Source organism: Empidonax traillii, unplaced genomic scaffold (genome assembly GCF_003031625.1).
Source record: "Empidonax traillii isolate 1590-97213 ecotype Southwest subspecies unplaced genomic scaffold, ASM303162v1 scaffold933:size234345, whole genome shotgun sequence".
In the NCBI taxonomy this organism is placed as follows: Eukaryota; Metazoa; Chordata; class Aves; order Passeriformes; family Tyrannidae; genus Empidonax; species Empidonax traillii.
This window is the reverse complement of record NW_020956126.1, coordinates 151,396-173,246: the sequence shown is the minus strand read 5'-3', so window position 1 is coordinate 173,246 and position 21,851 is coordinate 151,396. Positions and strand designations below refer to the sequence as shown.

The window sequence follows — 21,851 nt, the reverse complement described above, 5'->3', positions numbered from 1 at the left end:
CCATCCATCCTTTCTTCCAGGGTTATAGCTGAGGAGACTTAGTGAACACCAACTGATTTTGAAAAATGTATTTTCCTTAAACCTGTATGCAAATAATGCATCGTTATATCACACATGTACAGTCTAACATTCACAATTAAGTTGGAAAACTAACAGACTGGTTTAATTTCAAGATCAAGAACTACATAGGCACAGAAAACATAAATCATTGCTGTCATGCCTCATTACCCTTTCATTAAAAACCAAAAAAAGATTGATAATTTTCAAAACAAACAACAAAAATTACAGATCACTTGATCATTTTTACATCCTTTGATCCAATCAAGGGAAGAAAAATGCAGAATCAAAATGTGATGTGGGAACCCAGGAGAGCTGTGCGAGAGAAAGATCTAAGCAACACAAAATGTCTTTAACACCAAAAATATTTGTAACTGGGTCCACATCAAAGGACAGGTATAAAACTACACAGGGCACAGGGAAGTAGGTGATTTATAGCAACATGTTCCCTCTGTCTCTGTTATATTCAATACAAAAAGGATTCCAAAGATGTGTAATAGAACTGGATTCTAGATTCACACTTGGATCTACTTTAAGCAGTGAGTATAATTCTGGTCTTCAAAGAGACAAAATTCTTTGCAAGCAAATATGGATGAATAAACACTGCAATAACAAAGGCAATGCTCTTTTCCTCAGATTAAAATAAAAAAGGAAATAATATGACATTACTTTTATCTCTGCCACTTCTTTCACATTCTTCTGTATTTTCCTCTCTTTCTTCATCACATTGTGAATCCTCTATCTCTTGAATGAGTATTCTTTTTCCTTTGCTTTGAGTCTCAGATACAGGCTTTAAACCTTTCAGTTTCTCTTCAATCTCCAGCAGATTTTTCTACAACAGAGAATAGCAGAAGCCTTTCTTATTTTGTAAATAAATTATTATTTACATATAGCAAATATGTTCTATTACATAATCCATGTGAGATACTGAAGAACTATCAAGATGTTACCAATATAAAAAAGAGAGCAAATAAATGTGAATTTCCCAAGAGTTGGTATCAAAACCAAGATTAGCACTCAATTTCTGTCTCTCTCAGAAGATATGACATAATAAATAAGCATTTTTCTTGAATTAACTGCTTAAGCAAAATAAAAAAAAAGTTGAAAGAAAAAAAAAATTACTATTCTGATATTTGGCATGGTCTACTAAGAAGACACGTGTGGAAAAGAGGCCCTTTACAAAATCTCCAAAATAGCCTAAAATCAAAATCAAAATTTATGCTAAGGTGAATCTGATGTCTGATGGAGGAATGTAACTGATAAAACTTGAACCAAGAGACAATCATGTCTTAACAGTATAGCAGGTCACCGCTGAATAATGAAAGGGTTTGCTCTACTTCTAAAAGCTACAATTACATGATCAAACAGCTTCTCATTTCATAACATTTTTTATTACTCAAAAAAACCCAATTTTAACTGCACTTAGAATCATAGAATTGCCAGGGTTGGAAGAGACCTTTAAGATCATAAAGTTCAGCCATCAACCTGCACTGTCACTGTAAGCCTTAAACTCCCAAACCACTTTACACTTTCAGAGCAGAGTAAGATACACCCAACATTACACACTATTCTGAATCTAATTCAGTGCTGAGCAAGGAAGTGCCATCTCAGTACTCCCTGTCTCAAGGCAAAAATAAGAACAGCATCAAGCAAGGATTCACATGGACAAAGTACCTTGAAGAAATCCAGTTACCGACAATCAATTTACTTTTCTGGTAGGGATTCTGGATATAAATGTGCACTCTGTATACGTTCTATACACTTATATTTAGCTCAAGAGGGTTTTGAGGATCCTCCAAGCAAAGAGCAACTTGAAAAAAATGCCCTGCCAAACACTTGTCCTTTCTAGATGTCCTGGCCAAGGCACAATAGCTGGCATGGATAAGGACAAGGTACAGACATCTGCTCTGAGCTACCAAAGCATTGCTCAGCAAAGGAACTAATGCATTCAGATCTCCAGAAGAGTGTACTCAAAATGAGTATTTATGTCTGGTATTGAAAGAAGTCTCAGCACAGTCTGTTTGATACAACTTTTCACAGTCATAAATAACAGAAAAAGAGCAGTTAACTATCAAAACTTCCCAGTACTGAAGATTCTCAGCACATGTAGAGTCCCAGTGCAAGGACTGTGTTCTAACCTGCAAAACACCCCCAAGATACCAATGAACAGACACAAACCAATCCTCTCCTAAACAGCTGAAGTAATAGCACAAGGATCACATCCTGACCTTGATTTTCAAAGAAAGCATCTTGGCTTTCTTAGATCCAAAATTAGCTACAAAGAATTCAGACTTATCAGAGCGTATCAAAGGCTTTTCATTCTAGCCTGGAGGTGAGAGATGAGGATCACGCTGAAGGGAGGACAAAACCCAGGTCCTCTCCTTCTATGCTGACTTTATCACTACAACAATAAAACCTTGGCATCTCTCTTGAATGTTTCTTTTGATTATGTGTAAACTTAAATGCACCTATCGCAATAGATCTTTTTAAAAGAAATTTCCAAATAATTTTAATCAGCTAAGACACTAATACTGAAAGCATGTTCAACAGCGAATTTTTAGGCACCTAAATTACATCAGTAGAGAAGATTTTTTTTCTCACAATTAAGTCGTGAACAGATCTGATCACATTCAAGTACCTAATTTCCACCACTTGGGTCTTGGCAGACTGATCAACAGCACAGCAGATTGAGTGTGTCCTGAAAACTCATCTTCAAATAAAAGAACATAAACTGTACTCGCTTTATGCTCCAATTGCAAACAATCTCTTTCTAGCCATATTCAACTCACTGATCTCTACCTTAGCTATAGGGTTTTCTGGTTCAACAGACAATACTTTATTCAGATCCTCTATGGCTGATTGATAATTCTGCAGCTGACTGTGTACAGTGGCACGGCGTAGCAGAGCTACAAAGGAATAAAGTGCATTAGTTATGTATTTAAAGCATAAAGTGGCTAAAAGTACACTATTTTTTTCTAGACATATTAAGTGTACAGTGTTTTTTAAAATTTTGCATTTACTTCATAATGATTCTATACTAGTAATAAATGTTCTCTTGATAATTTTCAATAATGCAATTTCACATGACACCTTTTCAGATAAAAATCATGAATTCTGAAGCATCTTTTCACATTATTTTTTCCCTACACCTATGCAAATACAGGTAGCTACATTCAAGTCTTTGCTCTCACAAAAGATTAAATCAGCAACTTTCACTGTTTTCATGTTGCTTTTAAAGAAATTAATATGTCAGTGTGGGCATTAGGGAAGTATTACCCTGCATGAATACAAGAGTGCTTATAGTCATCATATGACAAACAGGTGTTAACCCCACGCTACCATATGAGAATACTCATTACAGATCAACAGGATGAACTGCATAAAACTTCCCTAACTCCCCAAAAAGCTGTTGAAATTACTTTTGGGAGCTACACTGTTTCCTTAATGATACTTGGACCTGATTTAAAGCTCAATTAAGTCAACCAACAACATGAATGAGCATACAGCCTCTTATTTGCTAGAGAGAAAACAATAGATAGAAGAGCAACTTTATGTTCTACTTTACCTTTTATGTTGCCAGGTTCCATATCTAGTACCTTCTCACAATCCTGCAAAGCACTGTCCCAGTCCTGAAGTTTGATTTCTGCTTGAGCTTTGTTATTATATGCAGCTGCAGTCGGTATTACTGATATACTCCTAGAAAAAGGGAATATTAACCATGGGGGGGCTCATAATCAGAAAATCTGAATGTAGAAACTCTTCACTATTAGAAGCTGAAAACAGTGTTACAACAATATTAATACTGATATTCTAACCACAGTAGTGGTTAGAAACTCCCTCTTGTAAGACCAGAGGCAACTATCCCCCTAATTTACTGTCTTCAGAGGCCTGTTGCTTGCCAGGGCTTAGACCTGAGATGTTGCACAGAAGATGCCACAGCTCATCTGTCACTTAAACTACTCCCTCTTCCTGCCATCATGTAGGTTCCAAAAAAACTGCCAAATGAAACTTTTGAGAGTGTCAAGAGTAATCACAGAGTTCTGGTGGTTATGGCGAAGAGCCTGGGGGTGAGGGGCACCAATGGGCTTCTCCTTGATCTTGTTTGTAAAAGGCAAAGACTCTGGGAAGAGTGGACAACAGCAAAGTGCTGGGGGTACACCATCGTGGAATACTCACACTTTCCTTATAAAAAAAACATGGCTGGAGGACAAACAAGATCATGTGCTTTTACACAAATGCACAATGCATAGGGAACATGGGGAACAAAAAAGAATAAAAGGTCTGTCTCAGTGGGGTAAGTGAGATGGTGGGATAACCTATGCACTCAATTCCACTCAGACTGAACTTTTCTGCTTTTGAAACAAATACAACAGAGGTCCTGTAGGAACAACCTCTACTTACATAAATAAAGCCAAAGTCTGAATGTACTCCACTGAACTAATAAGACAAGCACTTTTTAAAAGTCTTATTTTTATTAATCTTGTGTTCACACACAATTTTTTTTTTCTGGACTGTTACGAATTACAGTGTTATGATGAAGCTGCACACAGTGATTTTTTTTTATCTCCTAAGAATAGATTAGAGAAGCAATTGTACTTATTCACACTTGAGACAACCCTATCAATGAGACAATCCTACAAAAACATTTAATTACAATTAATTTCGTTTCTCAACACACTGCTTATCCTTTTGTTTTCATAAACATGCCCTTGAATCTCAACTGTTTTGAAAAATCTGAAGAAGTTCATGACACCTGCAGACTGCATTTCATCACTAGCCACATCTCTTCCTGATAAATAAAAATTAATATCAGTATGCAACAGTGCTGTAAGTATTTTTCTGTCAAAGCTTTTTTGCCCTTTTGAAAATAATCTAATTGTCATTAGTTACTTCAATCACATTGTTCTAAACATAATATTTACAAGTAACAGTCATTAAAATATAAGAACACAAGAGAATTTACTCACCGAGTGTAATATGTCACTGCTTCCATATAATCACCAATGGCAAAAGCTTCATTGCCCTTTTCTTTTTCACGAGTAGCAATAAAGATTTTCTCTCTCTTTGTCATTCCTAGCAAAAAGTATTTCTATATAACAACAACTAACAACTTGGACAGATGTAATCAAAACACTGCCAGCTAAAATACTTTCAATGTCATAATCTACATATTTTTTAAAAAAAGCTTGTGGCTTATTAAAAGACAAATTTGTATTTTATTTTCTGTAGTAAAACCTAAATTCTTCTGATAGACATACAATTCAGAGTGCAAGCTGAAAACAGCTGGCTAACCTCTACCATTCATTTATAATACCAGATTTATGCTTTACTTCTTTACCAAGAGCTTTCAACCTAAACACAATATAAACATTCTAAATGCTTATTAACATCAAGACTAGATTTTTTTCAAATATGGCTTCAAGCTCAGTTGATGATCTAACAACTTTCAGCACATCTAGGGGCTGAAAAATAAAGACACTAACTCTATGATGTACTTCAATTTATATTCACACTCTACAACACATTATTACACTTAAAGAAAAATTACGTTTCTAAGACATTACCAGTTGTGTCTATTGTATTTTTGATAACAGGTTGACTTGGCCTACTGAATAATCTTGATTTTGAGTTACTTTCTTCACAGTTTTCATCAATTTTAGAACATTCCTTTTCCACGTCGAACCTTGAATTAATAAAAATGACAAATTCAATAACTCCCCATAGCAAGACTCCTCGACTAATAGAAAGGAATACTATATTCCTATTATAAACCAAAAGAAAAGAGATTAAGTGTTCAATTATGTGTGGCTAGTTAGGAAAAAGATGTTTAGTCTTAACTCCCTCCCTTGTGGTGTAGTTTTTGTGTGCTTCTCCTGCTTATATATTACCCCTTCTCTTCCTCCTCAGAAAAATCTCTGCCTCACCTCCTCACCATCTCCCCCAAAAAGAAAACATTTAAGAATTGGTATCATCAGGCCTAATCCCAGCCCCATCAAACTGCTCTATTAACCTCTGCCAAAATAACTAAGAAACAGCTTCAAAGCAATTAATACAATAAACCTGAGAGAGATTTCAGAATCGTCTCAGATGCTTCCAAAGCTACTCTGAAGCAGCTTTTGAAAACAGTGTTTGGGAATTCATGTAAAGAAATACTGCTGCCATAGTCCTATAAAACAAGTATGATAATAACCAATTCCTACACTAACTAGAAACACTGTGTTTCATGGTTTTTTGCGTAGAGTTTAATGAAAACCAGTGTTTGCTTTCCATAGGGATCTTGACAATGCATATAATATCTGAAATAGAGATACCATTTTGAAAATTTATCAAATTCAAAACCTTTTCAGGTAAAACTAATTGTTCTCCATTTTTAATCTGATCTTTTGCTAGCTTACTGTTACCTTCTTATTATAAATTAACCACATTTCAAGTAAGTGTTTTCAAAATAAGAAGCAAAATGTTTTGTTCAGGAATTGCATCAAGAATTACTTGAAAGTTTTGAAATTATCCACAAAATGTTTTGAAAACCTGACATGCTTCAAATTGGAAAATTTCTTTCAAACCACTTCTGCTTCAGTATACTCATAATTCAAAATAAATACATTATAGGGGAAAATTCACAAATTGTAGTATTATCAACGTGCTAGAGCACTTAAAGATTGTGTATATAAAACTGCAAACAAAATCTACAAATGATTACTTTGGAAATTTGGATTACAGTGGAAAGAAGGATGAAAGAATAAATTGTTGCAGAAGTTATTCTGACAACCTACTTTCTTTGTCCATATTTTACCAGGAAAGCCACAGTATACACATGAAAATAACTGATACGCACACCTGTTTGTAAAAACAACATCTTATGCAGAACAGGGTTTTTGTAGGCATTCTGGGGTAGAGTTTCATTATCCCCCCCCCCAATATCTAGATTTAGCTCCCCATCTACAGCACTGGAAACTCGAGCCTCCTCACTCTGATTCCACAGCACCATATTCCAGATTTCAGGAACTCAAGAAACGCTTCTACCATGCAAAACAGAGAATTATGTGCTTTCCCCCCTCTGTGTTCAACATTTTAGCTATTAATCTGTCACATAACTTGGGATGAAAATAAACCACCATTACATGATGCAGAGAGCGTCTTTATATTATGGCTCCATCCACTCTCAAAATAGCTACTGTCTAAATCTCGATTATGTGTAATTGCATCTGAGTAAACTGATGCACCTGCCTGAAGCTCATTCTTTGAGGTCAGAAGAGTTCAGTGCAGAAGTAAATATTCATCAGTTTTGTTTTTCATTTAGAATTGTGGCTTTAGGTATAGAGAAGATCAAATTTATAAGCCCTTATAATGTAACTCTAGAACTGCTTTTAAAAAATTCAGTTATTAATTGTAATTCCTTGCTTTTATGTATCTCTATAGAGTTATATCTTTGATGCTGAACAGAAAAACTAAATCTGAAATGAAAAAAAAAAAATCAGTCTTTATTTTTCTGATTACTTGCTGTACTTCACACAGCTGGTCCAAAAGTATAAACTAACTTGTTCTCAGATGTTAGCAAAACAAAGTATCATTTGCATTTTAACAGAATATTTATTAAGAAAAAATGAAGTTTCATAGAAATGTTACAGTTCCCTGAAGTACTGACCTTAATACTATGTTTCTGGAAAATACAAATGTGTTCCCTAATTAAACAAATAAATAAGATTTACTAAAAACTTGAATATAAAGGATTTAACCTACTTTTCCCATTCACTGTAATCCCGTGGAATGTTTTTCTTGTTTCTTTGTTTGTTTTGCAGTGTTTTGATCTGAAAGAGAACCAAACAGCCAGTAAGACAATTTTTTGCAGTGGAAATTGCAGAGCTTTTTTTTTTTTTTTAGTTTTGTTTCTGCAACACATATTCTGAGTAACCAATGCTATTTGCGACTAATCTCAGCATAATCTTGAAAATGTGAATTGTGTTGCTTTAAAGAAAATCTTTATTCATTTCACATACCATTGTAATCTGAGGAGCTCTTCAGTCTTACATTTTCTCTCCCTTGACCTGTTACAAGTCACAGAGGCACTGAATAAAACCTTCAGACAGGAGACTACTCTTTCCTAATTAGTATCTTGTGATGCCACGTTCCCAACCATCTTTTCAACCCAGCAAGGGAGAACTCAGTTTTGGGACAACCCAGCTTTGTGATGAGGTGTTTCACATGAAGATTGAATCACTAACTTAATTTTAGGCATGCCTTTTCCAGGAGAATACAATGCATAAATTTTGATAATCCCTGGAACCCTCACCACAAACTTACACATAATTGACTTCAAAATAATGTCTGGACTTCTTCTGAGTATTTATCACTCCACTAAAGCAAATTCCTAAGATGATTTACATTCATTCTAGCTTTTAGACAAGCTTCATCACTGGGGTTTGCCTTACCTAAAACTTATCTTCAGGATCTTCCTGCAACAATCTGTCCCAAAACCAGATTTGACTGACTTGTATTGCAACCCATCTCCTACACTACTGGAATCTATTTCCATAACTGTCACCTTTGGCATCAATCCTTCTTCTCTCATGAGACTTTATTTCTGATATGTCCCTCCCTGGTTGTTGACTTCAAAATACTTAATAGCGAGGTGTGGTTCCCAACAGGTATTTCAAAGTGGAACAGCCAGTTCAAAATACTCCCATCTACTCTGTCCTGGCTATTTTGCCCTTCTATTAACTTGTGATCCATCATTCACTAAGTTATACCACTGTAATTCTTTGTAGAGTTGCAGATTTACAATTTTCTGTGTTCAAACAAATAATAGATATCACAGTACAATCCCCAAATATCTGTACCAGTTCAACTGGACCAAAGAAATAAGCAGCAGGCACTTAAACTTGCTTTACGAGTGGTGACACTGCAACAAGGACATATTTCTGCAGTTGCATGTAAACAACTCAATTTACATAATGCAAATGTGACCCTTCCTGTAAACACTTCTGACTATCTATAATGTTAGGTTACACAAACTTTTATAGTATATAGCTTCAGAATTACTCTTAATGTTCTGTCTTTCAAGAAGCGAGACAAAATGACAAATACATTTAGTGATCCGTGTATGTTTGGAGGAGGGAACTCCTAAATATGCCTTCCTGAAACATGAGTTATCATTATATATGTATCCTGGTGTATATTACAAATGTGCTAATTTAATAAATACCAAATCTTTTTTTCAAACCAGAAGTCATTAACTTAAATAAGCACAAAAATACTGAAACTGGAAGAAGAAAATGCATAAGGTACTTAGAGTAATACAACTTCAACTTAGGGAGAGAACTACAGCATGTACTTTTAAGGAATAAGGCAAAAGCATTGACTCAAAAATCAATTTTAAAAAATCTAGGCCTCATACTCTTGAGGCAATTGTAACAAAGTTGTGATTCCAGCAGAGTCTGGAATTTCTCCATCAGTAATATTTCACAGCACCTCATCCAATGAAAGATACATGTTTGCATGCTGTGGGACTAAAAAAAAAAAGTAAAAATCTTTGTGCTGGTCATTTTTCTTGCCACAGAACTCACAACACGTGGATATCACAGGTTCTGAAGCCCATTGAGCATTTTCAATGGGCCAACGAGCAACACACAGACTGGCTTCAGTTCTGGTGACACGGAATTTGTCCTTACTTCTCTTGTAGGCCCTGCATGCTGGCCGAAGACACTGCTTTAATGTGTCAAGCAACCAGTATTCTTTTTTAGTTCAGAATATCCAAAATAACATGAGGGCTATATAGATCCTATCACAGTGGATTTTTATAATGTAAACCCTGGAATGTGTGATGCATGCCCTGGACAGTAGCATGAGGAGGTATTTGAAGACAGAAATCTTTCTGGAATAGTATTAGCAAACCATGTTTGGCAAAAGAACCTATGCTGAAATCCCATAAATGCAGTCTTTTGAACATGAATATCTTTAAACCCATGCTTTAGTTTTCTCCGGAAGAAGTAAGGCAGTGTGACAGAAAAACAGGGATGTAAGACAAACTTCCACATTGTGTTAAAGAGGGAAATATTGCATAAACTTAACTCTTTTCTATTCATTTTTGGAAAATCTTCCCCAGGATTTCACATCAGTAAAAAGAAAACACTATATAGAATTATAAGCTATCACCAGTAAACTGAAACTCTACCTACATTTTGTATCTGGTTACAGACAAAAAAAAAGATTCTTCCATTTACCAAACTGGTACCCACTGGTGCAATCCAGTGTTTTAGGGTCAGTAAGAATTTCCAGATTTGGCTTAATTGAAGATGCTGAACTTTTTATGCATCGGATCAGATGAACAGTCTCCAATCAAGTAATAACATAAAATTACAGAAAGGTCTGTGCATTTCTTCCTAGCAGAGAAATTTATCGTGCCAACTTTAAACTTGATACCACTTAAAAAATTATATAATGCCAGTCTGAAAATTAGTAATAACTGATTATCAAAACATGTTTAAGAACTGTAAGATTACACATAACTTTATCAGAGAGAAAGAAAAGAAAAAAAGCTGATTATATACATTCAAATATTTTTGGATTTCATATTACAAATATAAATTTAGTGTAAACTATAGAAACAGTTTCTTTTTATTCAGTAGTGATCTAGTAGTGATGTAACTGTAGCACTGCATAAAAAGACTGAATTCTAAAAGGTAGTTTCAAGCCTCCCTTCTCTCTTCCAGGACAGGTTACAGTTATTTCAGAGGCCACCTGCTTGGACAAAAGGAATGGAAATCACATGCCACATATAAAGTAAAGCTGTATCTAGGTTTCCTGAGTAATACTGCTAACATCTAAACCTTGTATGGAGAACAAAAGGTGAAGAACAAAAGAACAAAGCTTGACCTGAAGACTGTTGCATGATTTAAAGGAGGAGAAAAAATGTGAATAAATATTTTTATCTTTGAATGAAGAACACATCCTCTTTAGTAAAACTGCGTATCCTACATTTCAAGACACTTTCTGCTATTTTATGTTTACCTTCCAACCTGGATTCACTGAGTTCTCCTGGTATTTTATTTACCATTTTCTGTTGAAACAAGCACTCATGCAGGACATGAATCAACAGTAAAGCCACAGTGGCACTCTCCAGCTCAGCATAAGGGGTTAGTCAAGAGGAATACATATTGCAAAATGTGAAAGAATACAGATTAATGAAAAAAACCCAAACAAAAAAAAAAACACAAACCAAACAAAACAAAAGCACGTCTTAGTCTCAATACTAAGAGTGCCTCGCTATCCCAAATATCTTGGCCCAATGTCTAAGTACTAGCTGACAACAAGAAGCAGTTTCTGACAACAAAGGAACAAAAATCAGGCATTTACTAATGTATTAAATATATATTAATAAACTAATATATTACTAATATATAAAAAAACCCAAAACAATTAATAAGAAATATCACATGACCTCTGAGGATACTTTCATCACATTTCTGACTCCCAAACATCCCAGAAGAGAAATATTTCAGTGAAATTGTTATAGCAGTGTCCCAGAATTGTAAAGAAAATTTTGAGAATTGGACTAAAGTGATCTATGACAACATCTGACAACTCAGAAAAATCCCATCCCACACCTATTTGTATGCCAATCCCCCCAGTAGCACTACATTTACTATTAGCAAGAAAAGCCAATCACAGACAAAACTGATTTTAGGCAGATAAATAAGTTGGAAAAAAAACACATAAGGAAACTAATACCTAGGGAAAATATAAGTATTTGTTCTTAATTGTGAAGATTTGTTAAGTGTGCTTAATGGCTAAATTAGGAAGTATGCTATATGAGTGCAGTGGGAATGGCAACTCAAGGCAGAAAAACAAAAAGGGCAATCAAAGGCAGCGCAACCCAATACAGAAATGGCTACAGAATGAAACAATTGGTGCAGAAGATCTAAGATCCCCAGCGTATCTGTTTCAGGGTATTTGTTTTGGACTAGCTCCTGTCCAGCCCCATGGAACAAAAGCCTACTGGCAGCTGGAGAAAATCTCCTGGATAATTTTATCCAAAAGAAACCTGATTCATATGCATAAAAACCATTCTGAAACATGAGTCAAAGAACATAAAAGGGTGTTTAAGGAGATCTGCTCTAGCAGTGAGTTCTTGATCTGAATTAAAATATTATTACAAGACCCAGGCTAGTACAAAGAAAGCACTTTTGTTTAAGCATTGGTCTCTCACAAGGGAGATTAAAGGTTTTTACTTTCTGGTTAGTAAAATAAATTTAGTAAGAAAGGCTCAATGATTGGAAGTTTGTACATATAAAATTTCCCATAATTAAAACACATCAGAAAACTGGAGATACCTGCTTAGCAGGAAGACAGCTGCTGGAACAACGAATGGGAGGCAAGTTATCTTGATTTTCATTTGGTGTGTCTGTTCTCAGGAACTGTGATTTCTTATCATCTTCATTCATTTCTGTCACCCAGTTCTGAAAATAAATAAATAATATATCTGTACCTTAAGGTAGCAGAGCAGATTTACTTCACAGTCTACAATCACCCTAACAACTATACTTACAGAACATTGCTATTAAGGGGAAAAGGAATTAAGAAAAGAAAGCAGTACTGTTTTTTTGAATACAAAGCAGTCTACAAAAAAAAAATGGTAGAGTTAAAATAGGCACTGAAGGTTCAGTGACACTAACTCAAGAAAACAATTAAAAAACTACAACAAAATCCTTTGATCATTTCCTCATTTAATCAAATAATTACATTCTACTTAGGCACAAGAAGAGGAAGACTGATACATCAAAGTTATTATATTATGGATCATTATAAACTAGATACTGTACCATCAGCTCATCATTAATTGTTTCCCACTCTTCAGCTGTGAAATCAGAAGCTGTGGCTGCAGGCTTATCTTTTCTCAGAGCTCTGCTCTTTGGATCTAAATGCTCAATACGCTTTTCACAAACCAAGGTAAGTTCGGGGTAACATCCCTCCTCACCAGACCTTTCACATGCAAAGATATAAAAGTTAACAAAACTAAACTGCACTGTGTCCTCCATATTTCCCTCCATCTGTAGTCACTACAATGACTAGAGAAGACTATTTCCCTGTTACAATTCAATTTTACTGTCATCTAGTAACATTTTCATCAGAAAATTCCAGTTGACCCTAAACCATTTTCCAATGTCCATACATATACAGTTCAAATTATCATCACAGTGCTCATAAAAAAAATTTTGTGTCATTTTCAGTAAAAGTTAAACAGTGTGGCACCTTGCCTAACCAGAGTTAGGCAAGAAGGATCATAATAGAACCAAAATACAGTACAGCATTTTGAAAAAAAACCTGACATTCAGTTACTCAAACCTTTTTGATAGTTAAATCAGGACTTGGATTTCTAGTGTTATTATTGGGACACTTTTAACATGATTACTTTAACTCTGTATTTTAATTTTTAAATTAAAAAGTCACAAAGAGGTTCAGGCAGATACTAGTATTTAGGTGAGGGTTCCCTCAAATTTTACAGAACAGGAATATAATTATTAATGAAGATAAGAAAATATTTTTACCTTAATACTCTGAGAATCTTTTCCAGGTGCTTAACATCTGTGCATTTTTCAATGAATTTGTAATCCAGATGACTAATAGGTATTTGATATGTTTTAGTGGTTCCTTGGTCCAGCAAAAATGGTACTGACTCATCACCCATAGCTAAATACTAAAAGGAAAAAAATTTAGTGATCCTGTAGGTACTTAGCTATATTTTGAAGCAATGCCAATTTAAGGAATAAACCTGCTCACACTCCACTCTCTTGTGCAAGTAGATCTACTGCCACAAAAGAAAAAAAATCAGATTTGAAGACCTGATCATATGAGCTGTTCTCGTCAGGGTTTATTGACAGAAGTATGGTTGCATATGAGAGATGCTTTGTATGAAGAGTGTATGCAACTCTACTGCTTCTGCAAAGCAGAACAATTCAGAAAGTCTGCTTAAACAAAAATTCCCAATTTTTGCCAACCACAATCTCGATTTTTCTTTAAATACAATATAATACTACCTATTTAAGAAAGTATGATAAGCATGAAGGATAAGATGGTGCAGGAGACTGCTTTTTTCAGAGGGAAGATGTTAACCAACATTGTATCTAACGAAATAATAACCTTTGCCTTCTCTGTAGCAAAAATAAATCTAGTTTCCTTTGTTCACTAACTGCATTTTCTGTGTATTTGATTATACTACAGTAGTAATATAAGCCTTTTCCAGTAAGTATGTCACTGATAAAGTGAGGGGTTCAAATGGGACACTTCCGCCTCCCTGTTCCTTCGATCTGTTCATCTGCATCTTTTTCTGTTTTGATCCCAAGCTCTATGGAGCTGAAATTCTTCACTCTTTCCCCCTTTATATAATGCATAAAGCGATAAGTTATTTTTAACGAGTACAAGATGAGCAGCTATCTAATGTGCAATAACAACTATGTGCAAATATAAACCCAGTTAAAATAACTGTGTTCTAATGACTAACATAACTACACCTATTAAATTGTAGTTGCACAAAAAACGTTTACAATATACTATCACTTAAATAATAACTGGTCAATAATTAGGTGACCATAACAGAGATTCTGCCCCAAGACCTTACAGTTTCGGTACTGAAAAAAAAAAACATCGTGCATGGAAAGCCGTACGAATGCAGTAAATAATTAAATTTGAGTAAAAAGCTCATCACAAACCAGCGTCTTCTCCCGTTTCAGTATTTTCATGGAAAGAAGGGAGCTGCCCGGGGCACGGCGCCGACACGGACACCGCGGCTGCTCGGGGGCAAGGTACCGCCACAGCCCGGAGCGCCCCCCTCCAACACCCCTTCCACATCGCCCGGGGTCGGGAATTTACCCGGGGAGCGGCACCCACCGCCGGGGCCCGGGCAGCGCCGCCAGCCCGAGCTTAGCAACCGCTGCTATGTACAACATGGCGGCGCGGACACGGCGCTGTGCTCCCCGCGGACACCCTGGCCGGGCTCCCACAGAGCCCCGCCGAGCTCCAGCGGCGACATGGGCGTCCCCCGCCCGACTCGGCACCCACCTGTCCGGTGCCGCGCTGCCCCCGGACCCGCACACGGCCGTCCCTCGGCCGGGGCCGCCCCACCTTCGCTGCCCGGCGCGCAGGCGCGGCTGCGGTCAGGGCTAAGGGGAGCGGCGGCAGCGCCCGCCCCCACCTGCTGCGGGGGGCAGAGATACCGCACCTGGGGGTGAAGGCTTGATAATCGTCACTCTCTTGTTTCCAGCGTAGTGCTTTACTCAGGCAGTGCCCTCCCAATGCCGGCGTCCCGCCGTGCCCGCACCAGCGCTGCCTGTCAGCCCTGCAGTTCCCGGCGCTGCTCCCTACAGCAGGTCCCCAGTGGCAGAGGATGCTCTTCTCCGCGTGCCTGGCAGAAGGAAGCACCGACCGTGCCCGCAGTACGGCCAAACCCGCCCCCAAACCTTCGACAGCAACGTTCCTGCCCTCTCCTCCTCACCCTTCTGAGCAGCCATGGCAGTAGTGACCCTTCTTTCTGTTATTCAGGCATAAGATGCAGGCTATGCAGGCCAAGCTTGTGTAGCAAAAAAGCTATCATTTATACCCAAGTACATCTGCTTTCCTGGAAAAACCTAGTCTTAACAGCAGAGATCAGATAACTAAGAAAATCTTAACCAACAGCTCCAAAACATCATCTCAGACTGCTTTTCTTTATCCCCTATAACAAGCCACTGCAGCTCATTTATGAGCCAGAACAGTCATGCACACCTTAAAGATACCTTATTACAGCGGTAAGTTAAACACAGTATCTCAATGGAACAGCATCATTAGCACCATCAAAATTGAGATCAAGCACGCACAATTCAGCAGTATTTTGTAGCAGAGTTTAGTACTACTACATAACATACATTCCAAACAGACAGATGCAAAAAGTTTTGGCTTCTCAAAACAAAATCGCCACTTTGATCTTTTTATTACAGACCCCTGAGAAGTCATCTGAAAAGCAAAACAAGATGCTATTTTAGTTTTGAGATGCTACCCAATTTATCTTTGTAATACATTATTTTTTCCTTGAGTACTAATTCTTTCCTTGAGTACAAACAAGTCAAACAGCACTTTCGTAATTTCTGTTTCCACATTGCTTCTTAATGTTTACCTTGCCTCCCTATCCTTTCCCAAGAGATGATTTTTTGACACTTTCAGACATCCACACCTTTAACACATCCACAATTTGGTGCTCTCAAGTCCCTTGAGATTTTCTCTTAAGAAATCCAGATCTGTATTTCAGACCTAGCCTTGTGCAGGCCTCTATTTATTTTCAGTGGAATTTATTCAAACTACAGTTACTGTATGCAATTCACAGAAGTCTAAAGAACATTTAACAAAGTTAAAATGCAAATAAAGTTTGGATGACAGTAATGAAAACACGATTAAGTCAAAAAGAATACAAAACCACCGAACTTAAAAAATACTGCATACTCTGACAATTTAACTAACAGCTTTAGAAATCTATTGCTGGAACACAATATAGACAAAATTTAGTATTACAGTAAACTTTAATAATCTCTTAAAACACAAATAAGAGTGTGCATTTGTACACAAATAGTTTTACAGAGCAAAATTATCAGAGAGATTAAACTGCATCATGAAGTCACTGTATCCTCAGCAGATATCATCGGGCATCAAAAACCACCACTGGAATAGCTCAGTTAAAGACAAAAAAAAAAGTGTTGTGGTTGAAAAAAAAAGGTGGGGAGACGAATAAAAGAGAGAGACTGTCACTTCACAGTACATCACCCAGCAGACTATCATAATTTATTATATCTTGCATAGAAAATGGAAAAAGAGGGAAAGTGCCAAGAAAGAAAGGAAGGTGCCAAATCACTCTGCAGAGATTGCCCCATAGTAGTTTGCTCTACGGCATTGATTTTTTGCCTTGAAGGATTTTGCCACAATTACTCAAATCTTCCTTTCTGTTTACCTTAGATACTTTATCCCCATCCACAACTTCCCAAATGCTTTCAAGCGCACTTGTAAAAGGATACATCTTTTGGTCCTTTTCTTGTACATTATTCTGTAGCCACATTCTCTGCATCTGATAGGATCTCTTGCCTTTATTTCGTTTTCTGTATGACATTCTAATGTTATAGAGGAAGACAAAGATAGTGGGTAAACAAAAACAGGATTGTTCATGCACATATAACTTTCAAAAGCCAAAATAATCAAATTCCTATGTTGGCAAACATAGTACGTGTAATGGATCTGTATCAAGAGCTCAATGATACCAAGATACTGAGAAAAAAAGAAAAGGCAAGTTTAACTTTATTAAGGTCAAAGAGAATCTTGCTAAAAAAACTCAAATTATTACTGCACAGAACACATTCCACTCCTGATACTAGACTGATACTAACAAAAATTTCAGTTTAGACCTCCAGAAGCCCACAGTTTATTTTCTTACAAGACAAAATATTTCAGAGATTCCTGAAGTGCTGACTCAAAATCACCAATCTGTAAATTGTTGACTTATCTATAGGTGTCAGGGGTGGACCAGAAGAGGCCTACAGAAAGTGGAGAGAGATGCAGAAAAGCTGCAAGGAAGGCTCAGAAGAAAAGATCTATCTCGAAGTCTCCTGGCAACTTCAGCTGTGCAGAACTGCCTGGGAACCGGCTACAAGGCCGCGGTCTTGCACCCTCAGCAGATTCCCCTGCCTGTGCTCCCAAGACAGTCCTTCCATTATTCCCCTAGCTCTCCCTTCCCCCTTAGTGACCTGACATATGCCCTTAGCCTATCCCTCCAAGTCCCCATATCAGTAACCCTCAGGATTTGATGTTCCTAGCCGGGTTCCTACCCCTATTCCTGAACCTTCTGTGTTCCCCTGTATAAAAGCTGTCTTCTTGTTTCAATAAATGCCATTTTGTGGGTCACATATCTCTCGTGTGTGTGTCCCGTCTCCCAATGCAAAATGTGCCACTGGGTCTTGTAGCAGGTCCCCCGTAACCTGCTATATATAGGTAAGAGAGAATTTGACTACTGTACTTCAGTAAAAGCTGAGTGCCCACACAGCATTTTCAGTAAAACACTGAGGTGCACTGAACAGAAGGTCCACTATTTGCACCACACGTGGACACTTCGAGAAAACATTCTCTGGAGATGGAGGAGCTCCATACAGCAACACAAGATCTAAGGAAATTACTTGCCCATCCATATCCATGCAGTAACCCATACACGTTACCATCAACGTGTTAAGCTTTAAAGATCATGGGGATCCATGCTGCAATTATTTGCATTCATGTAGTCTTCAATATAATGGCTTCATTATTAAAACACTAAATCTCCAGTAACACATAACAAAAATAAAAAATCACTAATGTCTTTTCTTTACCTCCACAAATGTAAATCATTGGCTGCTGCTTTGGAGGCTGAACGTCCTTCTGTGAATCCATGTTCTAAACAAAAAACACACAATGTGCACATCAGATTGGGGTTTGGGGTTTTGGGGTTTTTTTCCCCAAGACATACACAATCATTTCAATATCTCAATTTAAAGCTAACAGAAGATGAAAACTCTTCCTTAAAAGTAAATACGAACAAATATAGTCTGTATTTGATACAGAGGACATGGGAAAATTCAGGCTGATATAGACTTCAGAAAGTCATCTAGTTCAACTTCTCAAAAGCAAAGTAACATCAGGTTTCTCAGAGCTCTACCAAACTGCTATAGAAAACCTCCAAGGACAGACACAGCACATTTTTCTGTTAAGCAGGACTTTAAACACTAAAGCCCGACATAGTATTTTCTTTCCTCCCTCTGGTCAACGCTTAGAATTTCCTTGCTGGAAACATAAAATTCAATAATTTCTTACACATCACTCATGTAACAATGGTGCAAGATAACCAGATAACAAGATAAGCCTTGTTATCTTCCCTTCTGACACACTAGCTAACCTAATCTACCTTTTCACTGATCTAAGGTGTTAGAAATCTTGGGAACAGATTGTGGGTAGAATAGTAGGAAGAGAAGAAATTCCACTATTCAAATCCTAATATAAACATGCATGATTATCAAACCAAGAGTAATAACTCAGTGCTATTCTTCAAACACCTCTTAATGCCCTACATTTTGATTTTTCAAACTTATTTGGAGACAACTATCCCTCCACAGCATCAGACAACATAGTTACATATACTCCACAAACATTCTACCCAGTTTTCAGTAATCCTATCCTAACATGTAAATGTGCTCAAAACCATGACTTTTAGGTGGTTACTCTTCCACCAGAGATACAGTAAACACTTCTTTTTCCACCCAATCCAAATCTAGACCAGAACATTAATATTTCCTTGTAGTTTTTTTGAGGCTGCCATTTTCTGTACTGCTGTTCTGTCTGACATAGAAGGCAAAAATTCCTAACCTTTATCCCAGTGAATAACATTCCTGAAGCTTCCTTAAGAGAATGACTCTTAGATGCTTTTGCTTAATATTACTGCAGGGATTATTAACCTGATCTTCACAGTTTGATTCAGTATAAATTTTAGTGGGAAAACTATGGCATTGAAAACAGAAGGATAAGCTTGACAGTTCATTCTTTAATAGTCTGATCAGCACTTGAAAGACCACCTTGTTAAAATTCCCACCCTGTCACTCCATTTAAGAGAACTGGAAGGAACTCGTTACACTCTACAGCTTCCAAGTATACTATAACACAATCATAGTGGCATCTTAATCCACAGGTGCTACAGTCTTTTTGAGTCAATATGTCATAGTAAGATATAAGCACTCACCCACCGGCACTAGAAAACAGCAGCTCTTCTAAAACACAGCTGAACTAAGGCAGATCACAGCTGTAGCTAAACAACTTGAGTTAGTGCTGCTCGTGCAGCAAAATGACACTGCTGCTAAGGTCAGCAGTGACCCACAGTTGTGTGTTTTGCAGGGAGGTGCCCTGCTTTACCTCTGTCCTTCACATACCCTGCAACCCTAAATGCCACCGGGCTGGCAGAGCCACCAGGCACAGCAATGCACCGACACGCACTGGGGCACAGCTGGAACCACACACGGAGACATGGGATCCTCCACGTGCTGGGAGCACCACACAGAATCACAGCATGGGGAAGGCTGGAAGGGACCACAGCGGGTCATCTGCTCCAACCTCCCTGCTCAAGCAGAGTCGCCCTAGAGCATGTGGCACAGGATTGCATCCAAATAGTCCTTGAATATCTCCAGTGAGGGAGACTCTACAACCTCTCTGGGCAACCTGTTCCAGTACACGGTCCCTTGCACAGTAGAGTTCTTCCTCACATTCAGCTGGAACTCCCTGCGCATAAGTTTTCGCCCGTTGCCTCTAGTCCTAATGGCTGGCACCACCAAGAGGATCCCGGCTCCATTTTCCTGTCATCCCCTCTTTAGGTATGAATACACATCAATAAGGTTCTCTCTCAGTGCGTCTCTTACGCACCCGTAAGAGGCCAACCCGCTCCTTCACGTCCCGCAGAGCCCATGAAGAAGGACAGATAGCCCACCCTCTGGCCCAGGCTCCCCATCCCACCACAATTCCGCACCGAGACCTCCCGCATCGCCCCACCCGGGCCTCGTACGAAGGAACGAAGCCCACGAGGCTGGGCCCGGCCTTTCCCTCCCCGCCGCGGCCCCACCACCACCGCCCAGCAGCGCAGGGACCGCCGGGTCGGACGGGAGGGGCCTGAGCCCGGGAGGAGCCGCGGTCCAACTCGCCCCCACTCCCGCTCATCACTCACCCACCCGTTCGCTCCCCGCCGGCTCCGCCGCTGCCCGGCGCACGCTGATGACGCGTCGGCGGAGGCGGGGCCGGCATCGCCCGCGACAGCTCCGGGACCTCCCGCGGAACGGTTAATTAGTCGGGGACCGTAATGACTGTTCATCTATCGGCGTTAACCGGCTGGGGGGAGGGCGATAGGGGAAAGGCGGGAGAGAATTTTTAGTGGCAATTTTTAAGACACACGCTTTCATATAAACAGCAGCGTCGGTTTCCCATGGAGAAAGTAGGCAGCTGCGTGGATGCGTAAAATCAGCCCCAAGGAATTCAGTGCTTTTGGCTTTTTATTTGGCTGTATCCGACCTACTCGGGACACAGAATGCCCTGTGCCGGGTCTGGTCATGCGGCTGCGGGGTTTTAAAGTGCCGTGGTGTTTTACCTCGAGGACTGCTCTGTTTTCAGAAGTGTTTTACATAAGATTCGTGGGTGAAACCCACATCTTGATATTTTGATGCTGTGATCGGTATCATATGTACCCACATGAAGCCAAATTTACCTAATCCAAACATATATGCTATGTATTTTAAGCGTAAAGTCCTAATAGGAAAGAAGTTCCGATGTCGGTGGTTGCCGATGTACTGAACTGAAATAGTGCAGACAAGGTTTGAAATGACACCAGTAGCTCTCTGTCATTGGCCCCACCTCACTGGCGGTAGGAATTTTGAATCTTCGATTGGCATTTTGAAGAACTGTGTATGTTTGCTTTATTCCCGGAAACAGATGTTCAGCGAATACTGTGGTTTGTGAATATGCCAATTTAAATTACTTCATCGTCAAAAAGATTCTCCAGTTTAAGGAAAAGTCTTTTTGTTTCTGCATATTGAATACCTTTTTTTTTTTTTTTCTAAGCACCCAAATGCCTTAATATGGACGAGGTTTTAACAGTCGTCATTACCTGATGTTCTCCTATTAGCAAATCACCTTCACACATGACCTATATCTTATCTAAAATAAACTTGGGGAATAATAAATAGTTGTATTTTTCCTAATTTTGTGTTTAAGTTAAACGTAAT

At 38.3% G+C, this 21,851-nt stretch overlaps 2 protein-coding genes across 6 annotated transcripts in view; both read right to left on the bottom strand.

Annotated features, from left to right (window-relative positions):
• Positions 1-15,575, bottom strand: part of SPAG1 (sperm associated antigen 1) — a 39,865-nt gene extending 24,290 nt beyond the window's left edge. Inside the window, exons 1-10 of one of the 3 annotated variants that reach the window (XM_027903097.1) lie at positions 15,545-15,575; positions 13,602-13,743; positions 12,876-13,035; positions 12,387-12,512; positions 7,798-7,865; positions 5,622-5,740; positions 5,025-5,130; positions 3,623-3,753; positions 2,857-2,963; positions 727-889 (exon numbers count right to left, since the gene is read on the bottom strand). In XM_027903097.1, the coding sequence (XP_027758898.1) occupies positions 727-889; positions 2,857-2,963; positions 3,623-3,753; positions 5,025-5,130; positions 5,622-5,740; positions 7,798-7,865; positions 12,387-12,512; positions 12,876-13,035; positions 13,602-13,743; positions 15,545-15,560 (1,138 nt within the window). In that variant the 5' untranslated portion in view covers positions 15,561-15,575. Of the gene's footprint in view, positions 1-726; positions 890-2,856; positions 2,964-3,622; positions 3,754-5,024; positions 5,131-5,621; positions 5,741-7,797; positions 7,866-12,386; positions 12,513-12,875; positions 13,036-13,601; positions 13,744-14,922; positions 15,022-15,111; positions 15,153-15,544 lie in introns of those variants that run through there. The other 2 variants (XM_027903099.1, XM_027903098.1) reach the window with 2 other exon arrangements.
• Positions 15,576-16,331: 756 nt separating this feature from the next.
• On the bottom strand, positions 16,332-20,846 carry POLR2K (RNA polymerase II subunit K). Of its 3 annotated transcripts, none has more exons than XM_027903100.1 (4): positions 20,817-20,846; positions 18,429-18,492; positions 17,091-17,183; positions 16,332-16,740 (listed from the first exon to the last, which is right to left on the bottom strand). In XM_027903100.1, the coding sequence occupies exons 2-4, from the start codon at positions 18,487-18,489 to the stop codon at positions 16,718-16,720; spliced, it is 177 nt and encodes a 58-aa protein (XP_027758901.1). In that variant the 5' UTR covers positions 18,490-18,492; positions 20,817-20,846; the 3' UTR covers positions 16,332-16,717. The 3 variants fall into 3 exon arrangements, with proteins under 3 accessions (XP_027758901.1, XP_027758902.1, XP_027758903.1); XM_027903101.1 differs by lacking the exon at positions 20,817-20,846 and adding an exon at positions 20,518-20,542; XM_027903102.1 differs by lacking the exon at positions 20,817-20,846 and adding an exon at positions 20,503-20,526.
• Positions 20,847-21,851: the final 1,005 nt, after the last annotated feature.

Coding starts and splice junctions, on each gene's coding strand:
- POLR2K (XM_027903100.1), bottom strand. CDS start 18,489: ATGGATTCACAGAAGGACGTTCAGCCTCCAAAGCAGCAGCCAATGATT. Junction 17,184..18,428: donor AATGATTTACATTTGTGGAG/GTAAAGAAAAGA, acceptor CTATAACATTAG/AATGTCATACAGAAAACGAA. Junction 16,741..17,090: donor CAAGAAAAGGACCAAAAGAT/GTATCCTTTTAC, acceptor GAGCTATTCCAG/TGGTGGTTTTTGATGCCCGA.